General features: G+C 32.8%; 2 protein-coding genes across 13 annotated transcripts in view; one reads left to right on the forward strand and one right to left on the reverse strand.

Annotated features, from left to right (window-relative positions):
• LOC142982314 (uncharacterized) overlaps nucleotides 1-8,179 on the reverse strand; it is a 72,737-nt gene extending 64,558 nt beyond the window's left edge. For 3 of the 11 annotated variants that reach the window (XM_076128749.1, XM_076128754.1, XM_076128745.1), the window contains exon 1: nucleotides 7,941-8,158. In XM_076128749.1, coding sequence (XP_075984864.1) covers nucleotides 7,941-7,986 — 46 coding nt within the window. In that variant the 5' untranslated portion in view covers nucleotides 7,987-8,158. Of the gene's footprint in view, nucleotides 1-7,940 lie in introns of all 11 variants that reach the window. The other 8 variants (XM_076128751.1, XM_076128747.1, XM_076128753.1 and 5 more) reach the window with 7 other exon arrangements.
• Nucleotides 8,180-12,232: 4,053 nt separating this feature from the next.
• Nucleotides 12,233-16,436, forward strand: part of mtg (mind the gap) — a 66,645-nt gene continuing 62,441 nt past the window's right edge. Inside the window, exon 1 of one of the 2 annotated variants that reach the window (XM_076128635.1) lies at nucleotides 12,233-12,550. In XM_076128635.1, the coding sequence (XP_075984750.1) occupies nucleotides 12,496-12,550 (55 nt within the window). In that variant the 5' untranslated portion in view covers nucleotides 12,233-12,495. The remainder of the gene's footprint in view (nucleotides 12,551-16,436) is intronic. The other variant, XM_076128637.1, reaches the window with a different exon arrangement.

The following is a 16,436-nucleotide window of genomic DNA, read 5'->3' on the forward strand; positions in this document are numbered from 1 at the left end:
TACGGAAGGCGACTGCCAAGTTTGCTATTACAAAAGAATTTCCTATAGCGGAAATAAGTGCTGTACACATTACATCCGATATAAGATCAACTTGAGTTTGTGTAGTTTATTTTTATTTGAAAACATAATAGGTATCACACGATTATGACGAAAATTCTCTGGTCTTTTGCCTACCCTTAAGGGAAAGGCGTGATTGTATGTATGTTTAACGAAAACGTGACAAAATGTATCAATTTTTAATATACTACACTACGTATTGTAAAATAAAATCTTTTCTATCTGTATGCCGCGATAAGCCAAATCTAATGAACGGATTTTTATGCGGTACCCACTTATGAATACATAGGAGTGATTTTTGAGAACGGTTTAGTGTATAATGTGATGGATGAAACCCTGTGTGAAACGGACGAAGAGGCGGGCTGCCAGTTAGGTACTTATATTTCAAGCAAACATTTGTTTTAGGTTTCGAAATCATCACAGAAGGTGTGGTACCTAATAGAGGCAAGGTGATAAAATTAGTCATTGATAATACTATGATGAAATCTACATTGAGTAAAGCAAAGAAAATAAATATCAAGTGTAAGAGTGTTCCGAAAACAAACGTAGGCACTTCGTAAAGTGCCCTATTCGTCCTCATAGTTGTTCCCGAGAGGACAGTAAAAATTGCTAGTTAATGAAATCGTAAGGCCACCAAATGGACTAGAAGCATCTAATGCTCGGAGTAAATCGTCGCATTTATTCATGAACTGGGATGGAAAATACTAGATAAAATAGCGAAAAGATAGATATTCGATAATAATTTTCACTTTTTACAGAGAATAATAAAAGACAAAATTATTCCTCGAATGTCATGGTAAAAAAGGTTTTCAAAGGTTTCATCCATCTCCAATTTAATTTCCATCATACGTATCGACATTTTATTGCAATTTATTTACATTTCTACAACAATACATCTTAATATTCCGACCACCTACACAGAGATGACAGGGCAATCTCAAGATTCAGCCATGTCAACACAATTCGATATTTCCACAAAATATGTCACAGCGATATCAAATAGTACGTAATACTGTTTATCAAAGCATAATCTAAGAATAGATGATTGATAACGGAGATGTGGAATGCATTTGCGCAACATTTAAGCTGTAACACTACGTACAATGTTTTTGCTACTTTCGTCCGCATTACGAATTACTTAATGCACTCTTCTGCACTATTTTAGCTATAATTTTATAATAACAATGGTATGTTCTTATTAACAGTGTTCATGACAGACAGGAAACAGGGACAAAAACTGTAAATTCTATGCATTTTTAATATTTCCCGAGCCAATAGGCAGTGCTAACAAACTTCGCTCTAACGCAGTCAAATAGTTTTTTCCAGACTAAGACTCGGCTTACTGCTTGTAGAATTAAATGGAGGATTTTCCCTTTAAAATGCGTAAGAATAGAAATATTCTCTTCCTCGTGGTTGAATGTGTCACATAACTAAAGACGGTACCTAAATCCGAGAACACGTTAAACTGTAAGTGCCGGCCCGAATATCAACGGCAATCGTTACAGAAGGCCCTTAAAGGTCCAGACTGGTGTAATAGTAAGGATATCGATTATTCTTTTAGGCTATGAAAATCTGATAGCAGACGATCCGATAAAAAACAGATTTTCAGACTGATTTCGTTAGGCTAGATTTAACCACATATAGGTATATTGGATGAAGATTGTTCCAATTTGTTTCTTCAAATTTTCTGCGAAGATTTAGGGAGACTAAAATATGATGGATATTTATTTTCGCGTTTTGTATGGATGGATATTGGATATAGATAGTAGATACTCTTAAGTGTGGCTTATCTGTTGATTGTAGAGGCAAACGTGCAATATGTCATGTAGCACAGAATTTGGGGAAATTTGTTTATTTGTTTACGGTGAAATTATCTTGTTCGATCTTAGAGACCTACCCAACTTGATACGGACGGTGTAGTTAGGTAAAATATTTCAGGTTCAGAATTCAGTCATCAGGTCATTCAGAATAGCTAGAGCTTATACTTAATAGAGAAAATCATGTTAAATAGTCTCTGCGGCAAAACAACAATACACACATAAATGCAGTTTAAAGACAAATCATTTAATAGAAAATGAATATGAAAATATTTTCAAAGAAACAGAACGATTTCAGAATGGAAAAGTCTGAGAAATAGAAATGTGACACAAGAGCACTCACCACCCACGACCCTCAGGGATCTAACAAAATTCGTTCAAGACCACAAATACTATACAATCAGATCCTATTCAAGTTTAGCACACGCTACAAAATACTACAAAAGTTGTTTTACTTCACAAATCGAAGGAAAAAGCTACAAAACTCCTTGCCCGTAGAATTAAGTTCGATTAGTTAGTTAACCGCAAGTTGTTCGTAACACGCGACGGAATTAACCCCTCTGTTTACTGACCCCAATGCAGTTACTTAACCGATAAAGTAATTAATGAATCAATCAATTGACAAATATCGTTATTTTCTTGAGCAAAAATTTAAGAACAGGTTTTCCAGAAGGCACGTGTGATCTAATTAAGGTATCCTGGGAATATGAATCTAATGATGTCTTAATCATTGAAAAGTACTGAAATCATTCAATTTAACGTTTATTATTACCATAACTGTTAATGATCAGTGTTTCAGCATACCGCTGGTAATTGTTATTAAGTTGAGGTAGGCTTCTAGTCACCGTTAGAAAAACGCTATGCAGACCCTATATAGCTCCTTTTGTTACTTTAGCATATGGACCGCTATAGCTTGTCAGTGTTTGGACCTTAAAGCAGATCTGTGTACGTGAATCAACTGCTTTTCTCTATCATACTAAACCACGACTGTTTACGTACTTTAAAAAAGTCTTAACTCTACTTTTTCCAAGTAATACATGTAGATAATAACAAATATTTTAACAGCTGAAGTAACGTTGATTTAATCATTAAATTGCGTATCGATCGAAGGTGTGTAATCGCATGCAGCGGGGTCAATGTCAAACGGTACGATAACTACGATACGTCTATTAATGAATGCAATCAACTTAAGTAGTTTTTGAAACATCGCATATTATATTTTAAAGTGTAAATAAGTATCAATAAAATAAATTTAACCCATTGCAGCATCGGCGCGGGTCTCCTCTAGTAATGAGGGAGGGGTTAGGCCTACAGTCGACCACGCTGGCCATGTGCGGGTTGGGGACTTTGTATTCCATCAAGAACTATAAGAGACAAGCGGGTAAGAACTTTAAAATATAATACCTATTATTATTTTTAAAAAAGACGAACAAAAACGTATTACGCACATATTTTCGATCCTTATTAGGTTTAACTTAAAACTTGGACCTGAAAAACGAACTTGACACCTCGGAATCGGTAGGAGTTTATAGAAAAAGTTGAGTGAAATGAGGCTTCCAGCTTAAATTCAAGGTGTGAATATCAGAGATTTCGAAAGAAAATTACATATAAATGAGAAACTAAGCAGTACGATATTGACCTCGGTTGCTCAACCTATCAATACGCCCACAAATGACCATAGTAATAGAAAGTGATATAATCTATTACTCAATAAAAGTGGGCGAAATATTAATATTCAATAAACAATCCTTCATTTGTAGGTTTTTTAAGGTTACATCCCAAACACATACACTTAGATCTTATGTCGAAGACATAAAGAATAAAATCGTTTGTACTTGCTTTCAAACCTAATCTTGACAATTAAACCCTAGCTTATCGAGAGAGCATTCTATATATTTACACATCATCTAATATCTACCTTATTAAACTGGCTTTATAGCCTATTTTTGCTTGTATATTTGAACGCAAAACAGCGTCTGCAATCTCTTTCGGAGTATGTATATTATGTCTGTTAATTATGTACTTCGAATAACATATTGATGAGATCATTTTCAATTATACCTATTAGACAACATTATTATAATGTAAATAAATACGAGATAATATGTTTTTTACATATTCAATAACTACATTCCAATGAGTCAATAATCTTTAGCTAATCTATGAATGGATGCTTATTTTTAATAGACATTGACGTTTTTTGAACATGTAACTTGAGATTTTAAACAGCAATCTATATGAGCAAACGGAAGAGGTTTATGACCTTAAGGTCAGGAGGAGGAGGGTATCAAGGCTACTTGGTAAGTCCTTAACTTGATGGACCACAACATCAAAATTAAAGGGTTCCAAAAGGTAATCCATTGCATCCATTGAAAGTGACATATTATAAGACAAAAAAAAGAACTACCTAGATAATTATGGAAGTCAACAATCTACAAGGAATAGAAACAATATGTTAAAATGCAAAACTTTGTGTTAAATTCAGTTTAACAATGAGGCTGGGATAAATAACTAAGTCTTATAAAACAAATCTACACAATTATTTCCTTCAAAACTAACTGAGGTTCAACCTCGAAACGTAAATCGTAATCAGAGCAACATAAAATCTAAACCAATTTCAGACAATAACCATTACTTGGATAGTACAAGATAACTATATTCAAACAATCACTTTCAACTTGTAATATGCAAATTTTGCTTCAGTAAAGACAATTATATCAGCCTAGCCTTTCTTCTAACTATGTTGTAGTCCGCTTCTAGTTTTACCAGATATAGCTGAGTATTAGTATTTAACATGGAGCAATTGCCTATCAGACCTGGACAACACAATACTCTTTGGTAAAATTGGTTGCCAGACTTTCAAGCTTCTGACTACCAATAATTAATATCAAAAGATCTTTGAAAATGACAGTCGGAACCTACAATGTTACGTGCCTTACGAAATACGGAGGAATTCGGCGTAAACAATATGGTCACCCATCCCCGGAACAACCTCGACAAGCGGAGCTTAACCTTAGACATCTGAACTATTAGTTTGTTATATGGCAATGTGCAAACTAAAATAATCCCTAAAAACCAAGTTATAAAGGTCATTGTGCTCTCCAAATATGGTGTGACTATTGCATATTTAAAACGATGATTCATTTGCTAATTATTTATATGTATATGTTGTCAAGTTTTCATACGGACTTTAGATTTCCTTGTCACAAGAATGTAAGGAAAATCTGTTAAGGTATTTTCCGTTTGATGTGAATGGTTAGATATTTATGACATATTATATGTTTATTTACTAGGAAATAGATAGACAAAACAAAGACATTATTTACTTCTAGTTTCTTTTTCAATTGATTTGATGGTGATGATAAACATGACACAGGCATGTAAATATGCTGATACCAAAAATGCTAACTGTTAAATTGATTTGGTAAAAAACAACAAAGATTTAAAATGCTACCAGGGTTTTCATTCTGGAATTCTATGAGACCCATATCTAGCAGAGGGCATAGTTAGGCTGATGTTAATATATTCAGGAGGCAGGCCATGAATCTACTTATACTTTTGGAGAGAAACAAATATGATGCTAAAAGAATCATTATCCCCCAATGGAGAGTTTTGAACATTTAAAAATTAACTTTACATATTCAACACAGTACAAATACATTTGAATGTTAAACTTTATACAGGTGTGAAATATGTACAAAAGGTATGCATAAAACAATCTCATCATTTAACTAAACAATGTGTCTGTACAATGTACATGGCATTTATGTACTACCATTCAATGATATGGTGTGAACGCTGGGTATTTGGTGTTTCAAATAGTATATGGAGATATTTGGCTGTACTTAGGAGAGTATAGAAGTACTACAGAGCCAGCTAGAGTAACTGGGAGACGATTGAGACCTTTCAATGGATAACATTGACAATGGCAATTTGTGATAGAGCTAATCAATTTTGTGATTGGAGGAAATGAGGGATTTAGAGTGTTAATAGATTTTTTAGATTCTGCTGCAAGGGTAGACACTGAAGTAAGCACTGGTCAAAAGTCTAGCTCAATATTTTAGCCATGGATGAAGAAAATTAGTTTTCAAACTGAATACATATACTTGCCTTAAAGCGATTTAAATTACTTCAACACAAATTCTGTAAATAAATGAAAAGTAGCATAAAATATTACTCGTCACTTTGAAAGTAATGGCAAATAGTTTTATACTAGATTCCAATCTTTAACTGACATAAAATCACTTATTAAAACCTTTAAAGTGAAGCAGTTGCAATAATACACTTAGAAACCGTAAATCATTTACAAAGTTTGTCTAATTTGGATGTTACACCTACATAATATTTTAATGAAGTACATTTTGGGTGAGCCGTGGGCTGTATGAAGATATTTGGGTGCGACTTTATTATGAGAGGCTGACCTTGAAGGAATATAGCTAATATGACTGTAATCCTTTATAGATAAGATTATAGAATGCTGAGTTATGCTGCAGCTATAGTTATTGCTTTGAAGATAAAGTATTTTATTTTGGTGCAATATTTAAAAAGTGAAGTGAAATGCTTACTGTCCCATTTCTATGGGTCTAGGTATATCAGTGAAAAAGACATTTGCTGCAAGTAAAACAATGTCATTTTATATTTGGTAAAGGTTTTTGATCTTTACATGTACTAAGTAAAAAAATATCTGAGTCAGGTAACCATGACTTGACCATATTATGTGAAAGAACTTTTCTTATTGTGTGGTAAATTGATTATTACTACAAGTGTTAATTAGGTAGAGAAGTATTAAGTTTTCATAGAACCTAAGTTAACTAGCAAACTAGAAGTAAATATAAAGATTTCTCATAAAACAATTTAATGAAAACAAACTGCTGTTTTTGTTGTTTGATCTACTTTAAAAACTTTTATATTAAAGGTCTGTATAGGTATAAAATGAACATATTATTAAATAAGAACTTGTTTTATTTCTATACTATTTATTATCTTTAGTGAAGCCTCATACATTATTATTGAAGTACATTAAATTAAGATTCAATACTAATGCTGTGGTAGAAACAGTGATGGATTCCCCACACCTCAAGGATATCTTTATTAGATAAGAATGGAAATTTCCATGTTTAAAGTAGCACTTTAATTAAATGAACAATTTATTATCTTTTACAGTGCAAAGAAAAGGGGTTTGTGACTGTTAGTTGTATAATATAACACTTGGTAATAGTGAGTCTATCTAACAAGTCATACTGTATCCATTTTAGCTCATCCAAGCAGGAAGGTTACCTCATAATATATTAAAAACAATGACTAAATTTAACCAATCTGTTTGGGAAGTTTTCCTTACAGCAAAACTATCTTTAAACTGCCTTAACTGAATGTGTTTTGAATGTAATATTACCTGCATTATTTCTCACGTATTTTATCTGTACATGTTGACGTAAAACCACCAACTTTATCTTTTATCAAACATTGATTACATTTTCTCTGAAATAAAACAATTTCGTGTCCACTGCATTTTGCACATGATTTTTGATATTATATGATACAGCCGTGATAAGATAAACGTTAGAAAGTTACTGCGATGTACAACGAGCTGTACGTACAGACGTATGCGATGTTATTCACCATACAATAATATGACTCAAGAACACATCATACGGTCAACATATTATTGCATTTACGTCACCTACGAGGAATTTCACAAGAGCAAAACTCCTGAAAACAAAATAAAACGCCCAATAACGGTAAAAATAAACCTAACTTGACAAATTCAAGTTAAAAACCACAATATGACATTACATAGGTCTAACATTTTTGGAGACATTCTCGGCCACCTATTACCGTCTGGCGAGCATTTTTCTAATTATAGAACATACCACGACGTGAAAAAGACGTCCAAATATAGGTAAAAAACAAAACACACAATTGTGACCAGCGTATAACACTTCGGACATTCTCGAAAGCGGTACACGAGCCCACTACGTGGGGCCACGACACGGTTTAGGGTTAGACAATTTTTCAATCACATTTTAACACTAGAACGCCACATTTCAACTATAATTGCACATATACCTTTACTTTCAGCGGTTTCGGTAATATCTTTCACGTCATCAACCATCTTGCTGGATGACAGTCACTCACTACACACTTTTTATTCGAACATATTTCGAAAACTCATACTTTGGTTCACTATTTTCAGCCAGCCAGCCAGCGAGCGATCTATACGACGACACTTCGTTCCGTTCACTGCCAACGGCGACGTAAGACGTAAGCGATGGCGAACAACCTTCAGACCGTTTGTTGAATTTTATATCGATGGCGTCATCAAAAGCAACTAATTAATATTTCATAGTAAGCAAATACACCATTTTTGAACAAATATAATTTCAAATAGAGTTGCATATATTTTTAGAAATAACTTTAGGCATAACAACTTTGTTACAGAGTCACTGCCTAAAATTTAAAAAATAATTTGTCTAATGGGTATTCTCGTTACTGTAAATTGGATATATTTATTGATTCATTAATTTTAAATATTATGAAACGAAATTGCTAATAAATTTAAAAGCAAGAGGTATCCACCTCAAAATGTTAATGTTTAGTAAAATAAAATTGTTAATTTATTTATCAGTTACCTTGGCGAGAATGCCATTGACATATAGTTACGCCATCTATACGATAAACAAAACAATATAAGTTTTGTATTAGCGCCATCTCTGTGTTAATACAGACTCTGCTTGTTATTAATTAATTCTTAGTGTTTCGTAGAAGCGTACATAGATGGCAGCGCTGCAAAATTTACGATATAATCTTTTGTTTTTCAATTTTATTAAAGAACGACAAACTTTTTTCTTTTTTGGCAAACAACTTATTTCATTAATCATTGTCACCTTGGAAGAACGGTTTAGGACAAAAGTATTTAAATCTGTCGTGCGGCCTAAAATTTAAAATAATAAAGGTTCAAATATAATAATAAAAGTCACTAGATAGTAATAGATAGGTAGGTACTAACATATATTTGCTGATAATATTCAAAAAGGTAAATATATGGGCAATTCTTGATATTTATTTTCACTGAGGGAAAGCCACACATAGTATTAGTACCTACTTCGTACTTAGGTAGCTACTCCACAGAGGCAATTGTTACAAATACAAGTTTGTTACATGTATCATTAGAAACAAATAATTGGAGTAACAAGCGTAACGAATTTACTTACACATAGGTAATAACTGTGTTTGGTAATGGCGAAGGTCTGACTTCTTACTAAGTTATCTGAGAAAATTACTTTTGCTTGGTCGCAAGGATTATAATAGTAAGGGCATTAAAATGTCTATTCAGATGGTTCTAATTATAATATCTCTTGCTTTCTTTAAAGAAAACTTCTTGAAGAAACCCTGCCAATTTAAGGACACCACAGTTCTTGATACCTCCAGTCCAATGAAGAGCTTAAGGAAACCACTCTCGACTTTCATGTCTTGTTTATACGTGGTAGAAAAAGGATGAAAACCCAATACTCTCCTTAGAGCTGGTAAAAAATGCACATCTCTCTCAAAATCCTCATTTTGCGGGCGAAATTATTCTTCGAAAAAAGTGCTCTAGCGTTAATTTATTATTTCCAACTAGCAATTTCATTATTTTGTACTTAATAAACGTCAACATCAGAACAGCAACACGACCATATAATTTATATTATTTACTTGAGAGAAAGTGTAATGATATATTTGGAGCACGCAGTTACATTGGACAACTGTAGACGTAACAGCTTGTACCCAAACAACTAATGAACATAAGTAACGGGTAAGTATGGGACATCTAGCGCCAATTCCCTTGTCAAGTTATTCTTAGGCAGGTTTAGTTATTGATGGTTATAGCAAAAGGCTTTAGTTTGTCATAACAATATAAAAACTGAAAGTTTGTATTGTATGAATTATATATATATTTTTTTAAAACCTTGCATTTTCCCATAGATTCCCTAACAAAATAAGTATGTCCTCCGCCGCATGGGTCGATCATTACATCCGCGACAAATTCAAAAACTACTGAATATATTTTTAAGCGGCATTCGCCAATACTTACTACCACTAAAAATAAAAACATGAGAAAGGTTTCTGTAAACTCCGTAAAAATTACAGCGCTGCGATCAGGCTTCTAGTTCGGTATGCCGATAATGATAGATTGATGTAAATCCGAAAAGACTAATTATAGACTGATTTTCTTACATACACCTGGTTTAAGCCCTTTCTTAATCTGCCTAACAGTCCTTACTCCACGCAATTTGCTACAAAGTACACAAATACGCAAGTGTTCGGCACGTGGCTTGCGGCTCGCGGCGACTGGCTACATAGTACATAGTTATTGCAAGATAATTGATCAACATCACATTAGGCAACCTTGCCTGTTTGACCATTGCTTATTTACATCTACACTTGAGACGGCTACTCGAGACGTGTGTTTTACGTCGGTAAATTGAAAAGGCGATTACATAATAAATATGTTGTATTTTTGACAGCTCCAGCGCTTCAAAATAGTATACAGAAAAGAACATCAATTTCTATGTATCTTGTGGCATTAAAGTAGCCGAGGGCTTCTTTAATCAGTGCAGTTCATCATGTCTATAAAAACTGTTCATTGTTGCTATCCTAGCGTCAGTCAGACACACGTTCACAGCTGGAAACTTTTCAGAAATCGTTCTCCTTACTCTTTGCACTCTAATTAGAATTTTGTTAATCGTATGTCATGGAGTTTCAATAATCAGTCCTGAAAAATCTGCTTGTTCAAATCAATTCTTCAAAATAAGCAAGCACAAAAAATATGTACAAAGAATCGAAAAAAAAACAAAGAATTGGAATCGAAAAAAAAAAATTTTATTAATGTAAAACGGTGTGTGGGTTGCGACGGTTACGTGGTGGTGACCACTCTCTAGCGTGGGTTCGATTCCCACGCGAAAAAAGATTTTTTTGCATTAATAATTAATTGGATTAGTTAAAGTCAATCACAGGTGTTAAAAAGACTTTCTTAGTAAATGCTCATGCAGTAACTAGAATTAATAATTAAAATGATGGAAACGACAAAGTTCAGTACGATACTTAATATAAATTAACTATTATCTACTGCTTTAGATTGTGTTTAGATGTTAAGAAGGGCAAGCATAACCGGGGATTCAAACCTTAATTTGTTAGCATGTCCGGTTTCACAAAACGATTTTGCAACCGATCAGTCTGCTACCAATAAAGTTCGAGTGTTGAATTAAATAGGTATGTTAATTCCAAACAGTTTGGAATTGTGTAAAACTGCATAATTAGGCGTTGATATGTTGATGCTCGGCTTTTTTCGTCCGGTATTTCGATATGCAAAATTAAAATAATGACCTTTAAAATCCGTTCAGAATTACTTTTCCTGTCACCTATATTTTTAAAGTATGAGTTTTCTTACTATACAATTTTGCTGATAATTCCGAATCTGACTTTACGGAATTTCCAATTACTTAATTCTTTTTGAAAAATAATTTGTACAGAAAAAATGCATTTTGAAATAAAATGATGTATGCATTAAATAGACGCAGTTAGAAAAATATGGGTTACTAATTTTGACAAATCCTGAAAGATAGCCTGATAAATGTTAAATAAAAAATAGAGCTCTATTTACGTTTTCAAGAATAAACACTGTTTCTTCAATCGAAACTAACAAAACTAAATAAATACACATATCGTGATAGAATTTAAACTTCTAAAGCAATTGAATTAATTTCATTGACAGCGACGGTTCAATGTTAATAAATCCGACACTCGATTTCCAACCAAGTTAATGCGCTACCTTCATTTACGTGTGCACGCACTGCAAGTGCACAATGCAAGCGTTAATTTATTACAGTCATATTATCTGCTAAACTTTTTTTTTTTGATCCATATATAATTTATTAGTTAAATAATAACTTTCATATTGCTTGGTGATCCAGAAATAAATAAAATACTTGTAAAGATAAAGAAATACAAGTTTAGTTTTCAGCAACCACTGAAAATATTTAAAAAGAAAATTGTTTACGGAAAATTGTCTATGTATTTTAAGAAAACAAAGTATTCCTCTTTTGTTTATCTAATGCATAAGTAAAAAGCCTTCACGGTTCTTGGGTCCAAAATATTTAAGTAAACCCACATTCCAATGACGTGATGGGTACGTAATTTAAAAATAGTTATAGAAAGTGTGATAACGTTAACTATCCGCGCATACGCTCCATGACTGCAAATTATAAGCCGATCAAAATGATACGACATTCAATTATAGAATACGGTTGATAATTACCTTATCTCTCAAATTGGTCGGGTTATACGGGTCGTTTACTTCACCGGTTTGCACACCTGTTTCGCTGGCCGGCCATGCGCAGTTAGCGCTTGACTTTCGAACGTGATTCGACGCGCGCATTTAAAAAAGCAAACTGTCAAAATTTGGCGGTAATATCGTAAATTATAAATGCAAAAATAAATAAAATAATTGTGTTTTTAAGTGTTTGTGAACAAAATGGGTGTTTGATACATTAATTAGTTTATAGAAGTTACGTTTTGCATTCAAGTAATGCAGTGAAATAGTGTTTTGGTGAAAGTGTAAGGATTTGAATTTTAAAAAGTAACAATGAAGGCGACGGTGTTATTAGGCGGATGCCTTGTATTATTGGCTGTATTAATAGGTAAGCATCATAAAACTGAATAAAAAAACATTTATAACATTTTTATTTATATAGAAAAATTTATCAACAAGATTAGTCGTTGGATTTTTTTTTCGAATTGTTGAGGCCAACACCCAATTTAAAAAAAAACGAATATTATAATATTATTGCTATGACCCACTTTTAAAAAGGTAATCAGCTGACTTTATGAATATCTGCATACATAAAATCGGCGTGGCCACTCACAAAAAGTTAAAATTACATACAAGTAACATTTTAAATTGTAATTACGCTCGTAATAATTAACTTTTTGTAAGAAATTATCGTTAAATATACAGTCTTCATTGCTTTTAGTATTATTTTATGCATTCGATTAAAAATAACAATAATCGTATGAAACATAATTATTTATTTAATGTTTTATGTCGTTTTTATAAAGCTACCAATTAACATTTTGTTTGAAAATAAGAATGAGCCTCATTGCTCTCTAATCGAACCCACGACCTCACGGACAGTCGCTTCAGTGCTATTTCGCTACTACGTCACTACGACCTCAGATTATAAAAATTATAGGTAACTTCGTAACTAAAAAGTATTTTCAAAATTCCAAGATATAGAATTTCTACAAAATATTTTGATGTGGCCATGAGAGCCATGAAATATTTTTAAAAAGAAAAATGTTCAGTACATAAGTAAATACGAAAGGAGTATTGCATAAATGTAGCCGCGTAGGTACCTAGGTATAAGGTAATTACAACTCATTAGTCTAACTATTGATTATTCATACTGTAATTAAATTAATAAATGATAATTCTAATGAACTTTTGAAAATTGCATCGTGCCTAATGATATTACGTAATTTTTTTGAACAATGTATTTAAAAATCTGACAAGATATGCAAGATTGCAATGCATATTGCATAAATTCACTACAATCAAAGAGACCTTCTTTTTTTACTTGATTAATGCATGAAATTGCATCCCAAACGCCGGGGGGAGTGCGGGGGTATGTGGGGCTCTCCGAACCAGAAGGGCAAGGCCTACCCACTAAACCACCAAGGTATTGCCTCCTCGCCGCTTAGTGCCGAGGCCATGGGAACGCCTTTAGGCACACATCCGCAACCCCGACGCGGCCGTCCACAATGTGGACCCATCCACAGTGTGGGACGACATCCTAACACACGGGTGTCGTCTCCCCACGTGCCCCCTTTCTAACACCTCCAGGCCCAGTTCGACTCTCTGGTCTGTAATCACTATTGCAAGCTTTAAGTTAAAATTGGATTTGTCAAAAGTTCATTAAATAAATAGCTGTAAAAGGCGGTCTATGTATGACTAGATGTATAGATGTGAATGAAGCAAAGGAAGTTTGTAAGAATAGTACCAAATGGCGTTATCTGGTCTCTCTACTCCTATGGGAAGAAGGCATAATTATATGTATGTAAGTATTCCACCAAGTCAATTATCTAGCTTGGCTTAATGGCTATATTATCAGCAGTTAATTATGTAATGTATAAACTAAGTGCCAGTTAGGTTTAGAACAAACCTTAAAATAACCTAAGTTAAAGTATGTATAAATGGCGGATTGAATGTGTTATGTACCATCTCTGTGTAAAAATCGTGATCCTATAAATTTGATTGTATGATGTAGATTAATAAATTAAAACAATTAATAATTTTGACTGTATTCGGAATCGTAAATATAGATGTACTTTTATAAACTAGCGAAATACTTTCACGCAATACTGATTGGTTTATAAAATATGAACGCTAATAAATTATTGTTACCTGATTTATTTACTAAAACTGGCAGTGGAATATTTGATTTATTTTTAATAATTAAAAAGTGATTTAAGGACGACCATTTCCTTTTCAAGCACCTAGCTTCCTTATAGTATTCCGTAACGATTTTTTTACGGACCATGTATAAAACAGATGAAATTGTGTAAATTATTTATCTAATAAAGTTATATTTTCATAAGAACAACCTTGCAATCAAGGAGATTATTAATCATATAAAATCACAAAAAATAAAGCACAGCGTTTGCGCTATCCAAAGGTCAGATCATGTCAATACTTTAAATATTCGTATAATCGTTCCAGTTACCTATCAACTTGTAAATCTAGGTCTTAGCCATACATACGAATTTCTTAGAAAACGTCCACACAAGAACTATCAGGTGTAATGAAGCGCTATTCAATATTAACCTCAATGATCGTGCGTTATTCTTAATCAAAATTAAGTACCAAAAAAGAAAGTTTGGCTCATGATTTATCAATAAATACATACTATATTCACTAGTCATTGATATACCTAGATATTATTGTAAAAAACTGCTGCAAGAAATATAATATTTCAAGTATATTATCTAGTTTTTTATGCTTCATTAACTTTCTTCAAGTCCAAAGTTCAAAGTACAGAAATGAAACTCAATTATTGTACCTAGTTAGTGCTTGTAGTAACGATTTTTTACTTATCAGTGGTTATAGTGCTTATTTTTTAGTAAGTAATTAATAACCTATTCAAAAAGTAATAAATTAAGTATGTCAGACTCTGCAATCAGTAACTATTCCGTAGAAAATGGAAATATTTAATATGTAAGGTTGAGTAATGAATAGCATTACTAGCTTGTTTACAACCGAATGTACACCGATAGCTTTTGAAAGTCTAGCGGCTGAATACTGAAACGTTACTCAACTCAAAATTTCTGTCTCTACTATACTCATCATTAAAAATGACTTCAGAATCATAAATCAAAATTGAGAGCATCTGCTAATCAGTAGGTATCTATTTATCGTAGTTTGATTCTAATCATAACAGGTCCAAAAACTGACTAAATCATAAAATAACTAGGTTACTCTTACTATAATATAAATTTCTAACATCTAAAATATATTTTTCAATTTCACTAGCAAATGAAATCAATATCTATGATCGGTGCAAAAACCAGTTCAGTATATAAACTAGATAATATTTTAATTGCTATCAGTCTCGTGGTTTGCGTACCGTGGATTTGTTTGTATACAAATACAATTCTTTGTCTATTTGTAGTTAAGTCTATCAATAATGAACTTGCTTTAATTATTCCTGAAGAGCAGATGTTTTTGTTTTCCTAAATATGTAGAGTCACATTTATAGAGCTATTATATAGAGAGGGAGGGTTACAATAAAGATTCAGGTCGTCTATTTCAACTATATACGCTCCTGTGAAGTGCAGTACTCTTGTTTTTCTTCTGCCAGAATTAATGCTCGTTATTCCGAAAGAGGTGTACGTAAAAGCTAAAAATGGTTGTAGCAATGACATCCATGAATTTCCGCATACTCTTATTTCCAATATAAACTACTATTTCCAACTATAAGTAAACTAAATATAAACATCGGGCTATGGCAGTTAAAATAATTGTGAATGCATAACTAGTTGTGACACTTTCGCTGGGAGAAAGCGATCGCGTTCTCACTCGGTTTAATTAACGAGCCCGACTTTTTGACTCACTTCCTTATACTGAGCTGATAGACTAGTCTTTTATAGACCTTCTTCCTGTAGTATGGAGAAAAGGGATAATTCAATATAATAAGTTCCTGTACTCCTTTGAAATTGATGTATATTTTTAAGACCAACTCCGATGCAATGAAAGTAACTAAAAATATTTTATTGTGGTACTCAGGTATTGCTTATAGGGAGGCAAATCTCAAAGCTAAGCTTTTTTCTTATTGTCTAAAATCCTTTGTATTGTAGAGAACAGAAATAAATACTTACTTTATGTGTCTTGCTTTCTAAAGTAAAACTAAAGACACAATATATTATTTAAAACAAGTGAACGACCTTTAAATATAGCAGGAAATTATATTCAAAGTGAACAGGATACGCCTGAAATAAATACTGAGAATTTATTAATACGTAAAATAAAAC

Source organism: Anticarsia gemmatalis, chromosome 21, assembly GCF_050436995.1.
Source record: "Anticarsia gemmatalis isolate Benzon Research Colony breed Stoneville strain chromosome 21, ilAntGemm2 primary, whole genome shotgun sequence".
NCBI lineage: Eukaryota > Metazoa > Arthropoda > Insecta > Lepidoptera > Erebidae > Anticarsia > Anticarsia gemmatalis.